This window comes from Capricornis sumatraensis, chromosome 21, assembly GCF_032405125.1.
Source record: "Capricornis sumatraensis isolate serow.1 chromosome 21, serow.2, whole genome shotgun sequence".
In the NCBI taxonomy this organism is placed as follows: domain Eukaryota; kingdom Metazoa; phylum Chordata; class Mammalia; order Artiodactyla; family Bovidae; genus Capricornis; species Capricornis sumatraensis.
Window position 1 is genome coordinate 35,738,602 of NC_091089.1, and position 24,998 is coordinate 35,763,599.

The 24,998-nt window shown below is 46.0% G+C and overlaps 1 protein-coding gene across 2 annotated transcripts in view; it reads left to right on the plus strand.

Annotated features, from left to right (window-relative positions):
• The first annotated feature begins 7,253 nt into the window (after positions 1–7,253).
• Positions 7,254–24,998, plus strand: part of LOC138097568 (NPC intracellular cholesterol transporter 1) — a 44,127-nt gene continuing 26,382 nt past the window's right edge. Inside the window, exons 1-6 of one of the 2 annotated variants that reach the window (XM_068993818.1) lie at positions 9,533–9,569; positions 15,900–15,913; positions 17,625–17,747; positions 18,850–18,956; positions 21,023–21,198; positions 23,826–23,993. In XM_068993818.1, coding sequence (XP_068849919.1) covers positions 9,533–9,569; positions 15,900–15,913; positions 17,625–17,747; positions 18,850–18,956; positions 21,023–21,198; positions 23,826–23,993 — 625 coding nt within the window. Of the gene's footprint in view, positions 7,379–9,532; positions 9,570–15,899; positions 15,914–17,624; positions 17,748–18,849; positions 18,957–21,022; positions 21,199–23,825; positions 23,994–24,998 lie in introns of those variants that run through there. The other variant, XM_068993817.1, reaches the window with a different exon arrangement.

Sequence of the window (24,998 nt, forward strand, 5' to 3'; positions counted from 1 at the left end):
CATCTCCTGCATTGCAGGCAGACTCTTTATTGCTGAGCCACCAGGGAAGCCCCAGGGCTCTAAAGAGGTTTAGAAAAATTAAGGTGGAATATGGTCAAAAGGAGAAGAGGGCAGCAGAGTATGAGATGGTTGGATAGCATTACTGACTCAGTGGACTTGAACTTGGGCAAACTCTGGGAGATGGTGAGGGGCAGGGAGGCCTGGTGTGCCTGGGGTCGAAAAGAATCAGAGATGACTTAGCGACTGAAAAACAACAACAATGGTCCTAAGGGGGTGGCCTTAACCCAGTAGGATTTGTGACTTTATATAGGAGGAAGAGAGATCTCTCTTTCCACATACACGCACCAAGGAAAGAGCACATGAGCACACAGTGAGAAGCCTGCGTCTGCAAGTCAGGAAGAGGGGACTCACCGGAAACCGAACTGACAGGCAGCATGATCTCAGACTTCTCTGTCTCCATTACCGTGGGATAAAAATTACTGATGTTTAAGCCATTCAATCCATGATATTTTGTTACGACAGCCTAAGCTAACTAACACAACAGGTGGCGGGAGGAGGTGAAGGGGTTGTGTAGGTAGTGGGGGTAGCAGCGAGAAATGAAAAAAAAAGGCAAAGTGAAGAGGCACCCAGTCCATCCAGAATGGTCTCAGGTATCACCAGGTGAAGTCAGCTGCATCCTAGTACCCAAAACGCCCAGCTCCATCTACATTTCTCATGATTAAATTTCAGCCTTCAAGTTAGAAACTGGGCAAGCTTGCACTCTGTACAGAAGTTAGGCCTTCTTTCTTCGTTGCCCCTTGAATCATTGCCTACTTTATGGCTTCAAAGTTAGCAGCAGCAAAACAAAGCTTCTATATTAGAAGAACTCAAAACTATTGTATTGAGACAAAATTTTATTAATAGGAACATGCTGCTCAAATCACATTCAGTAGTCTTTAGAAGATAAGATGCAATGGCTGCTTAGCCAGTGAGGTAACCCAGGAGAATGAGGGTTAAAGAAGAATGTTTAATGAAGAACATATCATCTGTGCTCAATGTTATTAAGAAGGCAAGTGAGATGAGAACAAATAGGTTGTCATTGATTCTGCAACACGAAAACTAGTGATAACTTTAAGAAGAGCAGGTGTCATGTGATTGCTGAGGTTCTTGGATGGGGTGGGGGTGGGGGGACGGGGGAAGGAGGGTTGGGGTTGGAGGGGTTGGGGGGGCCTGGGGGAAGCTGGATCCTTATATCACTGCTCACAGCAAAACAATTAAAGACAGATCATTATCTTCAAGAAATCATTAAAACTCAATAGGAAAATATGGAATAATTTTTTATAACCTTGTAAACCATGAAATTAAAAGATGCCTACTCCTTGGAAGGAAAGTTATGACCAACCTAGATAGCATATTACTTTGCCAACAAAGGTCTGTCTCGTTATGGCTGTGGTTTTTCCAGTGTTCATGTATGGATGAGAGAGTTGGACTATAAAGAAAGCTGAGTGCCGAAGAATTGATGCTTTTGAACTGTGGTGTTGGAGAAGACTATTGAGAGTTTCCTTGGACTGCAAGGAGACCCAACAAGTCCATCCTAAAGAAGATTAAAGATTGAAAGCTGGAGGAGAAGGGGATGACAGAGGATGAGATGATTGGATGGCATTACCCACTCAATGGAGATGAGTTTGAGTAAACTCCCGGAGTTGGTGATGGACAGGGAGACCTGGCGTGCTGCAATCCATGGGGTCGCAAAGAGTTGGACATGACTGAGTGACTGAACTGAACTGAACTGAAACTAGTAAATTAGTAAAAGATCTGCACTGTATATACTGGGCCAACAGGTTAATTTTCTTAATAGTTTTTACAAATCAATATGAAAAAACGAATCGAAAATAAACAATACAGGGACTTCCCTGGTGGTCCAGTGGTTAAGATTCTTCACTGCCAATGCAGGGAGTGTAGATTCCATGCCCAGTCAGGGAACTAACCCCACATGCCTCACAGCACAACCAGAAAATATTTTTTTAAAAATGAAGACTATGGACAAAGAAATAAAATTACCTATAAACGTATGGAAAGATTTTTAATCTCACATATCATTAATAAAATATAAATTAAAGCATCAAAATCTTTTTAAAAATAAGAAATACAATCATTCAAATCACAGATGCTATTTTTCACCTATTAGAATAGCAAAGTGTTGCCAAGGAGATAGAATCAGGTACTTCTAAATGTTGTAAACAAAGATGTAAATTGCAGTCTGTTCGGAGGGCAATTTGACAATATTCAAAACTAAAATACACATTTCCTTTGATCCAACAATATATAAACTTTTCCAACAGTTCTATTTATATATGATTGTAAGGATTTAGGTATAATGACGTTCCCTGCATTATTGTTTCCAGAAATGAAAAATGACAAAGCAAACATCCAGTAGGGGACTGATTAAATACATTATGTAATGGATCAAAAACTAGTAACAGACTATTTCTAGCCTTCCCCTTCCATCTGTTAGGTGAAAAGAAATTTGTTTGGAATCAACGTTCTCATCTCTCTCCCTAAGGAAACTGTTCAATAGCTTTTAGACTTCTGTGATGCAATATCACATGGAAAGCCGAGGACATAGAAACATGCAAAGCTTTGTGGAATCCAGACAAGCTCAGGAATGTGAGACGGCATAAGAAAAGAACGGTGGATTTATGCAGTATTACTACAGACATGCAAACACCTGGCATGTACCAGAAATGCAATCTGAGGCTTGAACTATTTTGAAATACTTTCTGATGGTGCACTCCGTTTCATTGACTTAGGCACTGCTCTGAGACTGGCCCACACTGCTGGTTTCAGAAATGTCACATGCTGCTGCTGCTGCTGCTGCTAAGTTGCTTCAGTCGTGTCCTACTCTGTGTGACCCCATAGATGGCAGCCCGCCAGGCTCCCCCGTCCCTGGGATTCTCCAGGCGAGAACACTGGAGTGGGTTGCCATTTCCTTCTCCAATGCATGAAAGTGAAAAGTGAAAGTGAAGTCGCTCAGTCGTGTCCGACTCTTAGCGACCCCATGGACTGCAGCCTACCAGGCTCCTCTGTCCATGGGATTTTCCAGGCAAGAGTACTGGAGTGGGGTGCCATTGCCGTCTCCGAAATGTCACATACACACAATGAAATCCTGTAAAATTAGTAAAAGTAGTGAGGTAGGAAAGCATACTGCTTAATGTTAAAAAAAAAAAAAAGCAAGCTGCAGGGACTTCCCTGTTGGTGCGGTGGCTAAGACTCCACGCTCCTAATGCAAGGGGCCTGGGTTTGATCCCTGGTCAGGGAACTAGATTTCACATGCTGCAACTAAAGAGTTTGCGTGCTGCATCTAAAGATTTCAATAAAGATCAAAGATCCCATCTGCCACAACTATGACCTGACACAACCAAATAAATAAATGAATATTTTTTAAAAAGCAAGCTGTAAACTGTATACCATATGGCCCTACTTGTTTAAAAAGCCCACATATTTTATTCACAAACATGTTTTCAAATACATTGATGTTTTCTGGAGGATCTTGCTGCACATTGATAAAGATGCACACATGCAATAATTTCATTGACCCTCTTGTTTTGTCCTTTATTTTTAATCCAATCAGTGTTGGATGATGTTTATAATGATAGTGGTATTCACAAGTATTTAAACAAACAAATGAAAAGCCTCTCCTAGGACTTTGACTACATGTCAATTGAAATAAAAATCCACAATGTAAAAGTTGTCAGTTAAGTTTTATTCAGGGACCTTACTGAGGACCATAGCCAGAGAGACAGGCCTCTCAGAGAGCTCTGAGGACCTGCTCCAAAGAGGTAAGGGAAGAACCTGTGTGTACATGAACTTTTCTGCTGGGAAAAAACATGTAATGAAGCATGAAAAGATTACTGCTGTCGACTTAAGATGCACAACATGAGAGATGCAAGTTAAGTTTAACTGGGGGTAAAATGAGGACTACAGCCCAGGAGAAAAAACACCTCAGATAACTCTGAGAAACTGCTCCAAAGAGGCAGGGGAGAAAGGTCAGCTTAGATGTGACTTTTGGTGAAGGGGGAGTACATGCAATCAAGCATATATTTTTCCAGAAGGTTTCTCCTCGGCTCGGGGAGCCTTCACTAGTCATGAGGAACAGTGTCACCACGAAGGATCTTAGTGCTTTTCTAGATATGAGAAGATACAAGAATTGAGCTCATAGATTCAGCTCCTGATTTAAGCACCCATGTGCTAATTTGTGGTTGGCATTGCTGATCACAAAGAACAAACATTTCAAGTTAATGATTTTAGGGCTTTCCTAACTATGGGAAGATGAAAGAATCTGGGGTCTTTGAAATTTTCTCTTAGACATGTATCTTACCTGCTGCTGCTAAGTCGCTTCAGTCGTGTCCGACTCTGTGCGACCCCATAGACGGCAGCCCACCAGGCTCCGCTGTCCCTGGGATTCTCCAGGCAAGAACACTGCAATGGGTTGCCATTTCCTTCTCCAGTGCATGAAAGTGCAAAGTGAAAGTGAAGTCACTCAGTTGTGTCCTACTCTGCAAGACCCCATGGACTGCAGCCTACCAGGCTCCTCTGTCCATGGGATTTTCCAGGCAAGAGTACTGGAGTGGGTTGCCATTGCCTTCTCCGTATCTTACCTAGTGACTGGTATATCTAATGCACAGAATGCTTCCAGTTGTTTTGCATCCTAAATTGCCCTCAGAGCACACACATTATGGACTGCAGTGACTAAGAGCTTAATCCTTGGGGAACTGAAGTGGCAGGCAACATTTTTTTCTTTACATGCGTTGAAACAATCTTCAGAGAAGGAGAAAATACACCATGATGTGACATAGATGATCATAAATGGTGGAATTATAAATGATGTTTTTAACTCTTGCCTATAAATTTTCAAAATTGCTACCATAAGCATGGATTGCTTTATCAGCAAAAAACATTTCTCTTAAAAATAAGGTGCTTTATTTTTAAAATATATCATCACCTTTTGGATATCATCAAAGCTGTACAAAATACAGAACTAGAAATATATGTATATAGCTAAAAGATCTTTTTGTTCCTATTTTGGTGAATGTGTGTGTGTGTGTGTGTGTGTGTGTGTGTGTGTGCGCGCGCGCGCGCGCGCGTGCGCTTAGCTGCTCAATTGTGTCCAGCCCTTTTCGAACTACCAGACTCCTTTGTCCCTGGGGATTCTCCAGGCAAGAATACTGGAGTGAGGTGGCCGTGCCCTCCCCCAGAGGATCTTCCCAACCCAGAGATCGAACTCAGGTCTCCCGCATTGCAGGTGGACTCTTTACTGTGTGAGCCACCAGGGAAGTCCATTTTGGTGAATAGTTGACAGAATTTACTGGGTATCAAAATTTCTGCCCATCCAAGAAATGTTTCATATGGTGCTTAAAATTTCCTTTACTCAATTATTATTCAGTGAAGGTTTTGTTGGCGGATTGCCTGGTTTCCCCCATAAGTACTGGAAGGGCAACTAAGCCACTGAGATCCTGGGAATATGTTACAGAGGTAGTTCGGGAATTGGAATGTGAATTGGGACCACCTGGAGGGCTTTATCCCCCTAGGGTTTGCATGCCCAGGTGTCCAGACTGGGGCCCATAATTTGCATTTCTAAGAAATTCTCAAGGATGGTCCTGCCTGGCTCAGTGACAACATTTTGATTACCTCGGAGAAGGCAATGGCACCCCACTCCAATACTCTTGCCTGGAAAATCCCATGGACAGAGGAGCCTGGTAGGCTGCAGTCCATGGGGTCTCGAAGAGTCGGAAACAACTGAATGACTTCACTTTCACTTTTCACTTTCATGCATTGGAGAAGGAAGTGGCTACCCACTCCAGTGTTCTTGCCTTGAGTATCCCAGGGACGGGGGAGCCTGGTGGGCTGCCAATATGGGGTCGCACAGAGTTGAATACGACTGAAGTGACTTAGCAGCATGATGCATACCAAGTTATTATCATCAGTGAGCACACCAGGCAATTGAAGGCAAGCAGATGCATGAAGCCAGGAGATTGCCAAGGCTGAATGTCCAGAGGGGATCCCTACAGTTTAGTGCACAGCCAAGCAGGTGTACATTTCAAGGCTGAGGAGGTGGGGAGGCAAGTCAGTAACTGCAAAGTCAGTCAAGGACAGTCTCCTTGTAGAATAAGGATGAGAACATTACCTGATCATGGTCCTACCTCCATTGTCTTTGATCATTGCTACAGACGTGTATTTAGTCTTTTCATTGTACACTGGCTTCCACTGTGGGGAGGAGGGATCCTTACATCCATTTTCCTAACTTCAAAATGGAAATGACTGATGCTTTTGGGGATCTTAATAATTACATCTGAGGGGAAATGATACCAGAAGTGCATATAACAAAAATAAGTGTCAGATCAAAAAAAGTATAAGGCTCAAAAACGAAGATGGTTCTTTATCTCTGTGTTACTTCACCTAGAACTAACGGACTCTGGTCCCACCTTTGCGTCAAACTTCCCCGGGGGTGGTTGTGGAGGTGTCTCTTCTCCCGCGGGCTGGTTCCCTGCCACGCTCTGCTCCGCCAGCAGATGGTGTGGTTCTAGAACTTTTTTCAAAAGTGGGCTGAGCGGACAGAAAACAGATTGGGCGGCTCTGAGGCATCGCATCGGCCACTGCCACGCTCCGCCCGCTCAGCTCTCCGATCACAACACTGTCAGGCCACCGCGTGGCGCCGCCCCCAGCTTTGCTAGAAGTGCCTAGGCACCGATTCCTTTCGGGGAACTGGGTTTGGAAAGAGAACTTGCTTGGGGTGCCAATTGGGTCCGCTGAGAAGTGGGATCTTAATTGGGAAAACTGTCCCCACCTACCCCGATTTGCTAAAACCTCGCCCTTCCATTTCCAATCGAGGAATGACCAAAAGGGGAGAAAGGAGTTCAAGCATCAAACCACACACTGTTGCGACAACCCCAGAAATATCCTTCCCAGGTCGGATTCCAAATGTTCAGCTCTACCCGGGTCTCTTAGTTCCTGGCCCCACGCCGCGGCTGAGGCGGAATTAGTGCAGACGGGGACTGGGAACCGGCTGTGACAAGAAGCGGTCCGGGCCCCACTAGCCCCGCCTCTTTCCCGCCCTCACCCGCTCCGGCCCCGCCCCAGGACAGGTTCTTGGCTTGGACGGTTCCACCCAGAAGTGGGAGGAGCTGACGACGCCTTCGTCTTTCCTGACCTGCGCGCTCATCCCCGCGCAGCCGCTGCCGGGTTTTCTCCCTCCGCCGGCGCGGGACTCGGAGGCAGCCCCGGGCGCCGAGCCGAGCCTGCGAGCCAAGTGTCTCCGACCTCCGCAGCCCGTCGCCGCGGCAGCATGAGCGTGCGCGGCCCAGCCCTCGGCCTCCTCCTGCTGCTGTTCTGCCCGGCGCAGGTGAGTGGCCGCCGGCGACCCGGGCGAGCTGTGGGGGACGTGGTGGGGCCGCGAGTCGGGGAGGGCGGCGGTCTGTGCCGCGACTCCCGTACCTTTCTCCGGCCACGTCCTCTTCCCAGTGGTCTGGAGGACGGTGGCAGCTGGGGGCTGCCTGTCTGACCTGTTTTGAACTCATTTCATCCGTGGTCATCTGACTTCTGGGTTTAGGATGTGGGATCAAGAAGGGAGGAAGAAAATGGGTAGAAAGGGATAGGATTCTTATCATTTTATCCTGCCTCCCCACCCCCTTCATTCTGCCATTATACAGGAATTCTTTATACATTTGTTTAGGAGATCCGACTTCTCCCCTAAAGATGAAAGAGAGTGGGGAGGTAAATAGAGGTTGGTCCGGTACCAAATCGGAACTCACCTGAGTGCTTCGCGTAAGGCAACTTGGTCTTCCAGAGAAGGCAAGTTACTTCTTATCCGCTCCCTTTACATCCATGGGAACGGAGGCCCGCAGGTGGGGGGGTTAATTGAATTTCGCCTTGTCACAAACCTAGGCCTGGAGAGGATGGGCCTGGAACTCCCAGTCCTGGCCCCTTGGGTCTGCTTTCCCTTGCTTTGGTAGCCTTGGGCGTGAGCACCTCACTGCTAATTGTGTATCTACAGTTTTCTCCTTGAAAACTGTGTGGTTGGATGTTGTGGGGGATGTCTAAGGATCTAGTGCTGATTAAACCAGGTCCAGTGGGAATCCCTAGCCCTGGTGCCCACTCGTAGGCATGTGTCTATGATGAGGGTGTAGTGAGTCACAGGGGAAGGCTGATGAAGGGATTCCCTGCACTAGAAAAACCTCTCTTTGAACCATATCGTTCTCAGCAGGGGTTGGGTGAGGCTGACCTGGGAAGGGCCTCCTGTGGTGGGGTGGCCGGGGTTGGCCAGCTGTGTGGGCTTCTGGTAGAGCACATGTCTGGTGCCTGGTGGGGAGGAGAAGCAGAGAAAAGCAGGTTTTCGGGAGGTGGTTTGAAATGGGGTCAACCCGTAGACCACCTGCTAGCTCTGTGGCTTTGGGCTCATTACTCTTCCAAGCCGAACTTTTACTGAAGATAAACAACACATCATAGGATTATTGGGATTCTTAAATAACATGGTGTGGAGGGGCCTCATCACAGTAGTAAAAACTCAAAAAATGGTAGCAGTTATTTGCTTTGAAAATACAGCTGTTCGGTTTCCTTTCGGTTTTAGGTCAGGATCTAATAGGCAGGCTTCTGGTTAAGTAGCTTTAACTTATCTCTGAAATCCATCAGTGCCTCTCCTCCTAGGACTTCTGGAGTAGGTCAGAGGTTGGTCATAAGTGGCTTGCAAAATGCCTGGAAGCCTTGAGAAGGTCTGTGAATATGAATTGGAAACACTTCTGTTGTATTTAAGATTGGCTCCCTCAGGCTGAAAGATGAACCCATTCCTGATCTCCTTAGGAAAAACAGTTTTAATGGCTTAATTCCTATGGTCCAAGTTCCTCAAGAGAAAACAAAAAAACTTTAAAAATTACAGTCAGGAGAGAGACCATAATGAGGCCTAGGTAGGAATTAAGCCATTAAAACTGTTTTTCCAAAGGAGATCAGGAATGGATTCATCATTCAGCCTGAGAGCATTGAAGAATAAGCCTCTGAAATGGAGCGAATGTAGGTAATCTTTCCCAGTCTCCCCCGTTCCTTGATTGACTTTGTGATCAATTATTTTACTAACATAAGTAATCAAGGGAAATGAGTTTTTAAAAATTATTATGATTAGCAAGTGGTTAAAAAGAAGACAACTAGCTGAATAGGTCTTTGTATTCCTTCAGTGTTTGTCATATTACCCAGAACAAAGAACTCTTTTTCCTGGGTAACCCTTCCCTTCCTTCCATTCCTAAAAGGGACTCTTGTCAGGGTGTTAATGGATGACACGTTACCTGTCCGGAAGCCTAGAGTGGGCCATCTCTAACCTGATCTCGGGTGCTTCGTCTGCTCTTCTCACCCACAACTCTGTGAAGGGTGCTAGCTCTCTAGCTAAATAAACAAAGTGCTGTCAAAACCCTGCCCATCTTCCAAGGTCCAGTTCAGAAGCTTCATCATCTATAACATTGTTATTCCCAGCTAGAATGCCTTCTCTCTGAAGTTCTAAACCTTTATTTAAATGGCTGCAGCAGCTTTTGGTGTTCTGTTGTTGTTTAGTCACTGAATTGTGTCTTTGAGACCCCATGAACGGTACCTACCAGGCTCCTCTGTCTGTGGGATTTCCCAGGCAAGAAGACTGGAGTGGGTTGCCATTTCCATCTCCAGGGGATATTCCTGACCCAGGAATCGAATCTCTGTTTCCTGCGTGGCAGGTGGTTTGTTTACCACCTGATCCACCGGGGAAGCATTTACAGCCTGGCACAAGACTTGGCATTAAAAGACCTGGTACAGATCTTGATGCTTCCTCTTACCAGGAGTGGTTTTGGGCAAGGCAGCTGCCTCCTCTATAAAATGGGTTAACAACTCTGCCTATTAGATGATTCATATTTAAAGTTCAGCAGATGTTCCACTTGGCCAATAACGTTCACAGCCTGTTCCTGGCTCCAGTGTGGGTTCTCCAAAACCCAGTGATAGATCAGGAGTGGATTTAGCCTGCTGGCCCAACCCTTGGTTCATTTGTCACCTTGTGCAACATTCCTTAGGGGAAAAAAAAACCCCATCCACTTACAGGGTTTTATTTGATCTTGTGGCTATTGAATTATTTTTCAAACTCATAGGTGCTGGAGCTTATCTAAGACTAAACTAGTAGTATAACCTTGAGCAAGTCAGTTAAACTGCAAGCCCAGGGCTTATCTATAAACTGAAGACTGGCTGAACCCATCTAACTCTAAAATGTATCTTAAATACCCATCTGAAGACATGCCTGGTGCTCACACAAATTATCATTTGTTATGTGGATACGTTTATCCCAGATTGGCTATAAAACAGAATTCCAGAGAGTTGTGTCAGTAAAAGTCAGACCAGTCCACCCTCCACCCCACGTGTCCTGTCATATTTATTTGATCTGCCTACCTGACTCCAAAGGATACAAAGCTTAATCTCTGGACAGCATTCTCCAGGCCACCCCCTCCACCCTTGTCCTGGGTTATCCTGACTGGCCAGACCCGCCCTGGTATTCCAGCTCTCAGCAGAGCTGAAGCTGGGCATGTCTCCTGGAGCTTTCCTCATCCAGGACAGCAGCAGAGGTGAAGGGACCAGGCCCTGCACTCCACCTGCGTGGGCTGGCCAGGTTACAGGCATGGGGCTGGGGACAGTCCTGGATCCTGAGGAAGTGAGTCAGGACTTGACAGCTCCCTGGAGTTGTACGTAAAGGGTGGTCACTAGTTATGCAAGTGAACAGTTCTGTGTAGCAGGAGGGGCATGGTAGTGGACGGGCCAGCCCATCCCTGGCATGTTGTCACAATCTAAGTATACATCAGTGTACAAGCCGAGCTGGAGTTCGAACAGTGCAGCAGCTGTGGGATGGGCATGGTGGGGGGATGGGAGGGAGTATGCCTACCTTAGCATTCAAAACCTTGGTTCTCATTATTGCTTTTGTTACTCACCAGCCAGGTGACCTTGGAGAATCCTCTCTGAGCTCTAGATTTCTTACCTGTAAAAGTCTGCGATGATACTCCATGGGGTGTCTGATAAAGAACCCAGGCGAGGAAGGAGAACTCACTCAGCTTGATGCCCAGAACCCGGTTGATGTTCAGTGAGTAACTGAATATGAGTTACTTAATAGCCTAAAGTATAGGATTCTGTCGCTGATGATCAGAGCTTCTCCATGTGATGAGATGTGCTTTCATGGAGCTCCCAATTAGAGTCTGCCAGAGTTGCTGACATATAGCAGCAGGGGCATTTTTTTTTTAAACTGTCCTGAGCTATTCCTATTATTATTGAAAGATACTTCCCTATGCAGTCACATATCCATTAATTAAATTTTAGAACATGTTGTGAAATAGTCATATAGCCTAACCTTTAAAAGTAGAGACATCCTAGCCTTGTACTAAATTCTGTGTTAAAGCCAAAGTCACTTCTTACATAATCTAGTCAAGCTCCTTTAACTCATGTACGTTTGGATGTTTTCTGAATCAGGGAGCACTGGATGAGATATTAAGATTTCAGAGGAAGTATAACCCCCAAGCTCTGCCCTTTAGGATTCTACAGTCTTACAGGGGAGTCAAGACACCAGCAAGAAAATACTGTTGCAACCTCTGCCCACATACACAACTTCTCCATTCTGATAAATATATGAATTCTGTTTCTGCCTGGAGCAGGAGCCTGCAAATTAGTTGTGGACACACCCATGCCCATGTTTTACCTGCTGTTTGTGGTTACTTTTGAGTTACAGCAGACAAGATTGAGTATGTACCACAGACCCCTTTGGGCTTACAAGCCTACCATATTTAATACGGTATCTGGCTCTCTTAGGAAAAGTTTGGGAACTTCCCTGGGTGGTCCAATGGCTAAGATTCTATGCTCCCAATGCAGCAGGCCTGGGTTCCACCCCTGGTCAGGGAAGGAAACACCAAGCACTGCAACTAAAGAGTATAATGCTGCGACAAAGATCCCATGAGCCAAAACTAAGACCCAGTTCAGCCAGATAAACACGTGTGTGTGTGTGTTAGTCGCTCAGTCACGTCCCACTCTTTTTGACCCCATAGACTGTAGCCCGCCAGGCTCCTCTGTCCATGGGATTGTCCAGGCAAGAATACTGGAGTGGGTTGCTATTCCCTTCTCCAGGGGATCTTCCCAACCCAGATATCCAGTGCAGGTCCCCCACAATGCAGGCAGATTCTTCAGTCTGAGCCACCAAGGAAGCCCAAATAAATAAATATTAAATTAAAAAGAAAAAAGGAAAAGTTTATCCACCTAGTCCTGGTAGATCCACAGGGGAGCGTATGGAACGGGAGTGTACAGAGCTCTGGGTGCAGGACGCCTGGTGGCTTGAGCATTGAGGAGGGATGCCCATGAGCACCTCTGAGGCCACATCTGAGGTTTGCTCATCTGTAAGTTGGACATAATAATAGCACCACCTCCCTCTCCCCAGGACAGCTCACCCAGACCAGGTGAGAAGAGTCAGAGTTAAATTCAGTGTTGGCAGTGAGTCTTGGGTGAGGCTTGTAAAAAGGGAGGCTGTCCCAAGATGTGGGGGCTAGGGGGAGACTGAAATCTGTGGAGAAAACAAGGGACAGCAGACAAGGGCTAGAGTCTGTCCTTGGGGACCAGGATAAATACAGTTAGTTCAAGTAGAGCCAGTCATGGAGGGTAATCGAGATTTGCTTGAGAATATGTGTTTAAAAGTGAATTCACTTGTGTTTGCACAGGTGCTATATAGGTTTGCCTGTTGGCGGAAATTGAAAGCCTGGAAGACCAGGATCTAATATAGCAACATTTGTTAAACCTGAGGAATGGGATAGGGGTCGAGAGCTGAGAGGGGTGCCCCCTGTTATCTCACGTATACTTGTGATGTCTGAATAATTGTGATCAGTGGGTATTCTGTAATTAAAATCTACGATCATTTATTTTTTACTTCTTAGGAATCGGTCAAATGTTTAAATGCTTAAATAAGATAGTTCTAGTGGTCATAAGTCACCCTGTAAGAGACTGGTCAGTGCCCATGAGATGAACTAGGAAGAATTATCCTTCTCTGGGCTTGTCCCCCCTCCACCCTACCCCACTGCCCCGCTCAGTGGAGCTTTTGCAACACTTATTACTAGAGATGCTGGGCATGTTAGTGACATTCAGACCCATGGTGTTTCAACTGATGGTCACTCTACTCTATTTAATCTCAGTATAACCAAGAACATGCTCTCTGCAGTCCTTGCCACTGGACTTTTCTCTTAAGTGGTGAAGGACATCTGAGCTCATGTTTTATGTCAAAATACACATAAAGTTCATGGTTTTAAAGTACAGTCAGGAACATTAGGTATATCACGTGTCTTGCAGCCACCACCAACCATCCCCAGTGCTGAGCTCACATGTGGTCTGGTGCCCTTGGAGCTGTGTGTGTGTGTGTGTCCACGGGATTCCCCAGGCAAGAATACTGGAGTGGGTTGCCATGCCCTTCTCCAGGTGATCTTCCCGACCCAGGGATCGAACTTGAATCTCCTGCATTGCATGTGGATTCTTTACCTCTGAGCCAGCAGGGAAGCCCCCCTTGGAGTCCTGGCAGAACTCAAACCTTGGTGACTTTCAGTATCAGCAGGATCTGCCCTTCCAGGGGAGTATGGGTATGAAGCAGCAACAGGTGTTCTTGTATCAGTAAAGGCAGCTCTCACCCTGTCACCTTGCCTTTGGAAATCACATAGTTCCCTGGAAGACAGGTGTGGCCTGTGCCCAAGCCCTTGGTCTGGGTGTTGGCTCCTGCCGCCCTCACATTCCAGGGAATCTTCCAGGGATCTCAAGGTGCAGCCCTCGTCTTTGTTAATAAAGTCCTGGCTGATGCAGTGCTGTGGCCATTTGGAGACCGGAAATTCTGGTCATTGAGACTGCAGCTAGGTTCTAGACTGGCTGCAGAGATGAGCATGGCCCAGTCAGTGGTCCACGGAGGATTGACCCCAGTGCAGCATAAGGAGTAAGCGCTCCAGCTTCCAAACCAGCCAGGCCTGGCTCTCCCATTTCTCAGATGTGGCCTCAGAGGAGTCACTTTACTGCCTGTGTAACCCTCGGTTTCGTCATCTGTGAAATGGTGTTATTTTAGTACCAGATTCACAGACCTGTTGTGGGGTTGAGCTGACGGGGGCACCCTTAGCCAGTGGCTGGCTGCTGGGTGCCGTGGGGTGGGGGTGGTGGAGGTGGCGTCCGTGGGAACAGACCAGGTGGAGGGAGGTGATGAGGTGGACAGAGGAGGCCTGTGGGCTCCCAGGGGAGGGTTCAGGGACGGCAAGGGTGGGGGAGACTGCACCAGGGAGGCTTCCCAGAGGCTGGTGGGAGAGGACCCTGGGCTTTGAACCCTGCTGAAGAGGGCCTGGTGATGGAGGAAGGATCGGTTTCCTTGTGAGTATCTTAGCTATTGTGGTTGGAAGTGCAGCTGGACGGGAGTTTTGAGCAGGGAAGGAAATGGCACCGACTTTATGGGAGGAGCAGGTGAAAGGACCAACATGGAGATGAGGTTGAACATGTGGACGAGAGTAGGGCCAGCTGGTGGAGGTCCCCGCAGAGGCTTGGGACCGTGGCAGCAGCCGGGCCTGGGGCAGAAGGAGGCGCTTGGGTTTCAGCTGTAGTTGAGCCCAGGGGAGGCGGAGAGAGAGGCTGGAGGTGGGCATGAGGCCTCCCCTACTGGTGCAGCCATGCAAGTGAGCTCAGGGGGTTGCGTGCCTGCACACAGGGTTGGGGGAGGCTGATGCCAGAGCAAGGACCTTCATTAAAGAGTTAATTGTATCTTGTTGAGAGTCTGTTTCTGGAACTAGAATGTTCTGGTTTGAATCCTGCCTCTGCTGCTCTTGGATTCAAACTCTCTGCTTCTGTTTGTTCATCTGTAAATTGGGCGTAATGATAGCACCTTCTGGGGACTTCAGTGGTGGTCCACTGGTTAAGACTCCAGGCTTCCACGGCAGGGGGCAGGGGTTCTATTCCTGTTCGAGGAGCTAATCTCACCTGGCATGGTGCAACCAAAAAAAGAAGAAGAAGAAAAAAAAAAACACTGCCCTCTCGCTCATGCTGTAAGGTTGTGTTGGGTTCACAAGGTGAGAGCAGTTAAGCAGTGCCTGACACCCAGCAGGTGGCCTGTGAGCACCTTTGGGCCTCTCTGGTTCATGCCTCTTCAAGCAGATGACTTGGGAAAGCACACCTAAGAGCAACGACTCAAGCCCAGTTTTTTCCTGGCCCGGAAGAAGCTTCAGCTTGTTTATTTTGTTCAGGTCTTTGAACCTCTTTGGTGAAGTCCCATATACTTCTTGGAAAACCTGGAGAATGATTCCTTCCGTTTGATGGGTGGTGCTTTCTGGCTTTCTGAGTGCTTTCTCATTTATTCCTGAATTCAGTCTTCCCACCTGAATTGTGACGTAACCGGGGTCGGGGATGGTCAGGAGTGAGTAGGAGGTGGGAGACTCCTCCTCAGCACAGCTGGGTGACTCGCTCCAGGTGCAGCTGGGCTCAGCATTTATTAAGGATCAGGGCCCAGGACTCCTGACCTCACGCCCCTCAAGCTCGTTCTCCGGCCCCATCTCTTCTGCCTGGTGGGTAGAAACACCTTTGCTTTGAAACAGATGGTGTAGATTATGAAGGGTGATCTTGCAAATAGGACCCAGAGAGCATTGGGTCATCTTTTTTGTCCCATAGAGCGCCGAGTGCTGAGGAAGGGGAGCAGAGACTCCAGATGCCCTTCTGTTAGTCATGTGAGAGGTGTGGGGGTTTTTTTTGACTGGATTCCTGTCACTCCTGCAGGTGATGAGCCCGAGTGCCCCTTGGCCAGCACCTGCTTGCCCTGTTGGTCTGTTGAGAATTCTGTGCAAGAGGGGTGGGGTGGGGAGAGGTGAGAATTCCAAGGGTTGGGTCCCTAGTATGTAAGTTACAGGTCAACATCAGTAGTTGTTACCCTCCTTGGCTTCCTTGCCTTTCCACACTTCAGTAGATGGATGATGGCCTTTTAGTGGGAAACCCAGAATCGGAAAGAGCAGTGCTTTTCCTAGAACCACTGGGTTTACAGACAAAATTATGATTCTTTTTATATAGGAATGGTGGAATTTTGTAAGTTCTTGCCAAAGGTTTGGGACATGGCATTGCTGAATGCTTGTCGCTTCCTCATTTGTTTAAGTTCCCTCCCTCCCTCGTGGCCTAAACCTATGGCTTAATGAGTCAAGCTGAGGTAAGGCATAATTGCTGGTTTAAAATATCGAAAGGATGAATTCAGAGACAAGCCTTGTGGGCCCTTAGATTTCCCCCCCAGCACCCCTCCATCTCCTGCCTGCTTTTCCTCCCATGTTTTCAGGGCCTGTTGTGAGGTTTGTGTCTTTTCATCAGGGACCAACGCCGCTCAGCTCCTTGCAGGGTGTGTGGGTCACGTGCCCTTGTCCTTGGAGACAGTTCACTGTCTTGCGTCTGTGCCCATTTTTCAAAAATGGCTTTTCCATCAGGCACCTCAGAAGCCATGGTTACTTCTCAAAAGCTGCTGTTTCCCTACAGGACAGCTGACTGCACAGTCATGCCAGCCGTGACCCTGGCCAGCTTGGCGGAGCTTGGTGGCCTTGCTAATGAGATGAGTCATACTCGTGCACCCCCTGACTTTTCTGATGCCATGTGACTCTCACATGGGGAATAGGAATGGCCCTTGAGAAATCTTTATGCAAGAGGTTTTACATGTTTTCAAGATTCTGAGATGATTTTCCTTAGAGTATGCACATTTCTTGCGTTTTACTTAAACTCATGGAAAAGGTACTCGTTCCTGTTCCTCCTCCTTATGGGTCGGTTTTTTTTTTCCCACATAACTCATGGTGTGCTGATATTAATTAACCTTAGCAGATATGGAACTGTTCTTTCATTATTTACACCTGACTCAGTTCCTTATCCTGATGTGTAAAAATAGAGCCTTAGTAATCATAGACTGACGTACTATCTTGCTTTCCTCTATACTGATTGATAGTGATTCTTGTATGGAACTGTCGCTTCCTCTTAATAAATAATGGAGCAGGAAGTAGAAATCACGTAAGTAATTTCTATTACTTTGCTGATTGACTTCACAAGTCCGTTTTGGACTTTGTTGTTATTCATTCGCTAAGTGGTGTCCACCTCTTTTGTGCCCCCATGGACTGCGACATGCTCGGCTTCCCTGTCCTTCACTGTCTCCTGGAGTTTGTTCAGACTCTTGTCCATTGAGTTGATGATGCCATCCAACCTTCTCATCCTCTGCCTCCCACTTCTCCTCCTGCCCTCACTGTTTCCCAGCCTCAGGGTCTTTTCCAGTATGAAGTCAGCTCTTCATATCAGGTGGCCAAAGTGTTAGAGCTTCATCTTCAGTACCAGTCCTTCCAATGAATATTCAGGGTTGATTTCCTTTAGGATTGACTGGTTTGATCGCCTTTCTGTCCAAGGGACTCTCAAGAGTCTTCTCCAGCATTGAGCTTTGGGTTTAATTAATGCTTTCAAAATGTTCAACTAACTGGTGCCTCTGGCTTTTACTTCGCTTGGCAGGTACTGTTGGACGCGTCTGTGAATGAGGGCATTTTTTGCTGTTGAAATTTGTGTTATCCCTGAGGTGCTAATGAACCATTTTCTGTTGACTTTTGCAGGTATTTTCACAATCCTGCATTTGGTATGGGGAGTGTGGAATCGCATCTGGAGATAAGAGATACAACTGCAGATATTCTGGGCCACCAAATCCATTGCCACATAATGGCTATGACCTAGTGCAGGTGAGTGAGTAGTCTTGGGAACACGAAACACTAATCAGAGATCCTCTGCAGTTACACTGTAAATATTCCCCGTGGGGTAGGGGAGAGGTGGAATGAATGGGCTTCTCTTGTCCCAGATTCTCACCTGTAGCACAGAGAAGATAACATACTAACTCTGCAGGTGTCGTTTTTCTGGGGTTGACTATGCTTTGCTCATAAAGTTTCCCAGTAGCAGGTTACTACTGAGGGACGTGGTCTTGGTACCTCTCATGTTGCTCTTTGCAGCTTCTTCAAAATACACTCGGAGTTACTCAGAGTTAGTCCCTTTTGTTCCTAGACAAGGCTGCTGAGTGGCTGTGACTCGCTTGTCCTCTGTTCACTTTAGAGGTTCCTCCAGTTTCCACCGAGAGCCTGTGACCTTTGACTGCCACCAGGAATCTGTTTCTTGTCTCTTTTACCATCCCTGATACACAGGGATATTAGAAAAGAACTGGAAAAATCCAGGTTAAAAGGCTGGCTTTAGAGGCTGCAGTTATCTAAAATGCAGCTGACACAGTAGCAGGTGTTCTGGACTTATTTGCTTCTTCCATCACAATTTTTAAAGGCATTTGACTTTTCCTGGAGTGACTCACAGAAAATAGCAATCTGGTTAAACATAACCAGGTAACCGAAAAAGAGGTAAAATAATAGTCAAGGAAAGAGAGCGAGCTTCCCAATAAGAAAAAAAATGGAAATGTCTGTACTGCCTCTACTTTTGTGAATTGCTGGTTATCTAGAGGAAATTTGATCGCCTTTTATTTATTTATTTATTTATCTTTAAAAAAATGTTTATTTTATTTTTTACTTTACAATACTGTACTGGTTTTGCCCTACATTGACATGAATCCATCACGGGTGTACATGAATTCCCAACCCTGAGCCCCCCTCTCACCTCCCTCCCCATATCTTCTCTCTGGGTCATCCCAGTTTGATCGCCTTTTAAAAGAATTCTGCAAGAACTTTGCAAATAGGTGTCACCCTTGTGTACCTAAAAAAGGATGATGTGCATAAAGTGATCTCTTTGAGGAGCGTTTGTGTTAATTTAACTTGGCTACTCTGATGTTCATGTTTTCTCTCCCGAAAGGAGCTCTGTCCAGGGTTCTTCTTTGGTGATGTCAGGCTTTGCTGTGATGTTCAGCAGCTTCACACACTGAAAGACAACCTGCAGCTGCCTCTGCAGTTTCTGTCCAGGTGGGTTGACCGCCAGGCATGCAGAGAAAATGGGTTTAAAAGTTAGTTCTTGTTTCATTTTAAGAATGCTATCTTAGGACTTCTCAGAGATATAGAAGAACTTCTGATAAAGTAATAATGATCAGACTTCGTTCTCACTGTCGTTGCATTCAGAGTTGCTACTTGGTTTGCTTGTGAGATGTCTTCACCCCAAAGGGGACCTGCACTGGGGTCTAGGTCCTTTCAGACTTGAGCCCCTTCGCACTGTGGAGAGGAGAGGTTCTGGGGATCCTGCCCGGGTCTCTGACCCCAGACCCTCCTCCACACAGTCCCCTGCGTCACCTGCCTCCCCTGTTTTGTGCATGGTTCTCTCTTCCTCATTGGAGCCTGCCTCTGGGGACTGTTCACAAGCCTTATCTGGCAGAGTCGGCTGGTTTTGTCAAAGTTAGTTTGCTGTCCACTGTGTTCTCTGTGACTGGGGCAGTGAAAGGGCCACGTAATAGATGTTCTCCAAGCTTACCCAGCAGTTTTCAAATGTGAGAAGAGGGAGCTGGTGGTGGCCTTCCGAGCAGCATGTTGTGGGCCCCTGATGCAGGTGGATAGAAGGCCACATGCTTCTCTATGCAGGTCTCACTGCAGGTGACAGGCCTCCAGTGGGCATCCTTGTTTCTTGCCAGATTTCCAGTTGGCATTGTGGAGCGGAACACCATCCCTCTGTATGTTCTGTGAGGACAACATACAATGTAGTAATAGATCTGATTAGAGCATTAGAGTTGAGACTCTAATCAGGCCAGTGTATCTTATGGAAGGAAATCTCATGGTTCTTGCTGGAGCCAGATTGAAGCTGCCATTCGGCCAAATACATTTATTTAGCATCTACTCTACGTGAGGCATTATGGGCATCAACATCAAAAGATAGCCAAGTATTTCCCGTGTCGTCAGAGGCAGCAAAGCTTTATTTGTAATAGCAATGAGATGCTAATATGGAATATTGTGCAGCTGTGCAAACTGATGACTGTAGAAGTTAAGTGGAGTGCCATGGAGAGAAGTTTGTAATTTCTGGAAAGTGGTAGGAAGCAGTGGACCCCAGGAGGGATTTCTGTTCAGGTGGTGTAATTGTCATTCCTGTCTGTCACAGTAAAGCGTGGGACTCCTGAGAGCAAGTCAGTGTGTGTTCTGCTCCTTCACTAGACTGGAGGCTTTTGTTTTATTTTTGGCCATGCCATGCAGCGTGTGGGATCTTAGTTTAGTTCCCTGACCAGGGATAGAACCCATGCCTCTTAACGTTGAAGGCGACGAGTCTTAACCACCAGACCGCCAGGAGCGTCCCACGAGACCTGCACTTTGAAGGCCGAGACCAGACCGTCCTTGTTCTGTGTCATGGGTGGTCATCTGCATGGGAGCAGAATGGGGGGCAGTCTGCATTGGTTGTATTGCAAGAATGCAAGCCTGATGAAGGACTAGCTTTTGCAGATAACAGGGAACTAAAGGGGAAGATTGAGGGCTTCTGCCACATAACTGGTCAACATGAGAAGCTTAACAGAGGACAGCTTGTGGTTCTTATGAAAACCAGGTGCTTCTGAAATGCATGTAGCTTGAGAACACCGCTGCTGTTGTTTCATCTTCTCTAATCATGGGGAATCCTCTTGAGTTTAGAGACGGCCTAAGGTTATCTGGGGCTTGAAAGAGAGCCCTTGAATAGGTTCTGAGATGAAAGCACTAATGTGTAAATCTCATTTTCCCCCTTTTTTATTTTCAATCAGAATGTCACCATGGTAGTCCTAAGTCCTTTTGGCTTCAAGATACAGGAAACATGAGCGAATTATAAAGTGCAGGATTCAGAGAGCATTTGTTTCTTGAAATTACATCTGGGCAGCACAAATGTTAGTAATTAGGGTGGTTTTTAAAGACGTGTCTTTATTTTAACACGAGGTTTTAGGTTTGGAATTGCTGGGTTTAATACGTCCTTATGGTAATCCATTTGCCGATTTACAATAAATCTTAAATAGTCTTTGTGTATTTTAAATCATCTTTTTGCTGGCCCTGTTATCCACGAGATCATTCAGAATGGTTTGCTTTTTCTTTAGATGTCCATCCTGTTTTTATAACCTAGTGAACCTGTTTTGTGAGCTGACATGTAGCCCTCGACAAAGTCAGTTTCTGAATGTTACAGCAACTGAAGATTATGTGGATCCTACTACAAATGAGACGAGAACAAATGTAAAAGAATTACAGTACTATGTTGGAGAGCGTTTTGCCAATGGTAAGTCAACTTTTGAATTATCCCTCTTTTAGATTGATATCAGGACAGTGGATCAAGTTGTCCTGTCAGGTCTGTGCAAAAGGACAGTTCTCAGTTCCGTTAGCATTGAAATGCCAGTGGAAATGTGAGTTGTTGCTTTGCTTGTCTTCTGGGACTTGAGCTACAACCTATGAAACGATCTCCTTAAAGTATTTGCTTTAACTCCTTCCTAACTATAAGTTCCCTCATGGAAATTTTTAGTTTGTGCAAGCTTATTTCTATCCATTTTAGGAACCATTTGGACTTTGGTTCTGTTGGATATGAAATGGCATAACTTCATGAGTTATTGCAAGACTGCAGAGATGGGTGGAAGGGAGACCTAGTTGGCAGAGAGATTTTGCCTGTGAAGAAACCAGTCACCATAAGGGAAAGTAAGCAGGTATGACAAACAGGAGAAAGGAATCCCAGCAACTGAAGATCATAGAGCAGTCTGAAAAAGACCGTGTCATGTTTGTTGAAAACGACCGAAATGAAAGAGTTCTGAAAGAGTAGGACCCTAGGGAAAGAGAATGAACAGATTAGAAACAGAACCAACTGGAAGATCCAGTTAATGAGAAATAGTCATGCAAGTGGATTAAAAGATAGACTAGATGCAGCTGAATAAAGAATGGGCCCCAAAACAGTAAAATGAGAGAATGAGAATTCAGCAAAGTTGTTGACTATAAGAGCAACTGTAGTCAGTTACTATAATGATCAATTAAAAATGTAACCAAAAAATTTAATAAAAAACTTGTGCTTTGATGGACACCATCAAAAAGAGGCAGAAATATTCGCAAAGCATGTGTTTAATGAAGGACTTGTGTCTAGAATATATAAAGACCTCTGACAACTCAAAAAGAAAATAACCCAATTAAAAATGGGCAAAGAATCTGAGCAAACATTTTTCTGAGGATGTTATTTATACAAATAAGTCAATACATTTATGCAAAGATGCTTAAAATCCGTCATCAGGGGAATGCAAATCAAAACCGCAATGAGGTACCACTTGACAGGCAGTAGGGTGGCTGAAATAAAAAGACAAGTTCTGGCAGGTATGGGGAGAAATGGGAACCTTCATACACAGCTGGTGGGAATGTGAAACAGTGTAGTCACTTTGGAAAACAGTCTTGGAGTTCCTGAAGCCGTTAAACATGAAATTACCCATATGACCCAACAATTCCACTCACAAGAGAAATGAAAACATATGTTCATAATAGCCAAAAGGCAGCTATATGAAACAACTCAGATATCCATCAAGTGATACATACATAGATAGATAAACAAAATGTTGTATATCCATATGATGGAATGTTATTTGACCATAAAAAGAAATAAAATAAGGATCCATGCTGCAACATGGATAGACCTTGAAAACATCATGCTAAGTGGTAGAAGCCAGTCACAAAAGACTATGCATGATTTAATTTATATGAAATGTCTAGAATAGGCAAATCTGTAGACACAGAAGTAGATTAATAGTTGCTTAGGGCTTAAGGGGATGGGGAGATAAGGGAGCCTTAGTTAAAGGTCCTGGGTTTCTTTCTTAAGGTGATGTTTTAAAATTGACTGTGGTGATGATTTCTGAATATGCTAAAAGGCATCAAGTTGTAACTTTAAATTGGTGAATTGTATGTGAGTTATCTCAATAAAGGTGTAAAAAAAGGAATTTGTAACTTAATATAGCTCATTTTAAAAACTACAAAATCTGAATGACAGATAATCTTAAATGCAAGTAGAGAAAAGGTGGAAATCACTTCAAAAGAATGACAATTGGAGATTCTCTGTCCAGCAAAGCTAGAGGCCCTAAAGCAGTGGGGTTATCACAGTTCTGAAAGAAACTATTGCCCTAGCTAACCTGCCTTTCAAGAGTGAGGGTAAAGCACAATGAATTTCTAAGTATCTCTCTAAAGGTTAGGGAAAGAAGGTTTTAGGAAGTTTCTAACTAGCAGGGACTGGCAATTGAATGTTAATATAAGACCCGTTGAAGCCTAGTGTACTCCAGTCCGTGGAGCACAGAGTCAGACAGGACTTGGCAACTAAACAGCAACAAAAACAAGTAAGACCCATTACTACTGCTTTCTTCTGTGCAGAAAGTCCTTGACATTGCTATTTCCTGTGTCTTTATGCATACTAAAATCAAGCTCCGGAAGAGAGTGTTGCTCAGTTCATTCGCAGGTGAATTCTATCCCGAGACCGGTTTTTACCCTGGAGGTTCCATCACTCACCAGCGGTAGTTTCTTGGAACGAGCTGCACTGGCTGAAGAGGCCCTGAGGGTCTTGCTTCTCCCTCCTTGGCCTTCAGTGTGCTCTTCCCTGCTCGGGGGTGACACTTCTCCAGGGCCCTGTGGACTGGGATGGCCACGGCTTGTCCTGCCTTTGATTTTAAGTTGCTTGGAAACCGGCCTAGCCTGTCGCTTGCAGGGTGACGAGCCAGTGTCAGAGGTGACCTCCGTTCCTTCCCTCAGTGGTTGCTGTCCAGAGTCCCAGCCCCTGCTTGCTGGGAAACCCTGTCTGGATTTCCACGTTCACACGTGAGAGGCCCCCTGTAAGCTCTCACCTGGTGAATTCCAGCAGCGCGGTTTCAGCCTTCTCCCTTCCTGCCCCACCAGCCATGTACAACGCCTGCCGGGATGTGGAGGCCCCCTCGAGCAACGAGAAGGCCCTGGGGCTGCTGTGTGGGCGTGAGGCCAGCGCCTGCAATGCTACCAACTGGATCCAGTACATGTTCAACAAGGACAATGGCCAGGCGCCCTTCACCATCACCCCTGTCTTTTCAGGTGGGGACGAGACCCCCCACCCCCCCAGGTTTGGAGTATTGTACTTAACGGTTTTTTAAAGCCCGGGAACCCTAACGTGCAATAAGAAGATGAATTCAGATCAGTAGGTCCTGGAATTTCCTCCAGCGAGAGGTAGCTGGAGGGGTAACCTCTGGGTTATCAGGGGCTGGATGAGCAGGTAGAGAGGAAGAGTTGCCTTCAGGTGCTGATACATACTTGAAGGAATAAGTCATTTGTAAAAAAAAAAAAGAGCCTTTACAAAAAATAAAATGGATAACCAACCAGGACCTGCTGTACAGCACAGGCAGCTCTGCTCAGTGTCACGTGGCAGCCTGGATGCGAGGGGAGTCTGAGGGAGAATGGGGACATGTGTACGTATGGCTGAGTCCCTTTGCCTTTCACCTGAAACTGTTACACTGTTAATTGGCCACATTCCAATACAAAATAAAAAGAGGAGCCTTTTCAGAAGCTTTGCCTTAGTATTAAACTAGCTCCTCAGTGAAGATCAACATTTGATTGAAAGTTTACACTGAAATATGGTGGACTTGAACGTTGGTGATGAGCCCTGTGCCCAAAGTTATTGAGGTTAACTTAAAATTTTGCAGGACTAAACAGCAAAGCATAACTCGATCACCCAGAAACCTCCAGTCTTTCTTATTCTTCTGGTTGCATGACTTCTTTCAGTGTGCTTATCATTTGGTTAAAATATGATTTAGTACTACTGCTGCTACTGCTGAGTCACTTCAGTTGTGTCCGACTCTGTGCGACCCCATAGACGGCAGCCCACAAGGCTCCCCCGTCCCTGGGATTCTCCAGGCAAGAACACTGGAGTGGGTTGCCATTTCCTTCTCCAATGCAGGAAAGTGAAAAGTGAAAGTGAAGTCGCTCAGTTGTGTCCAACCCTCAGCGACCCCATGGACTGCAGCCCACCAGGCTCCTCTGTCCATGGGATTTTCCAGGCAAGAGGACTGGAGTGGGGTGATGATTTAGTACAACCCTTGTAAT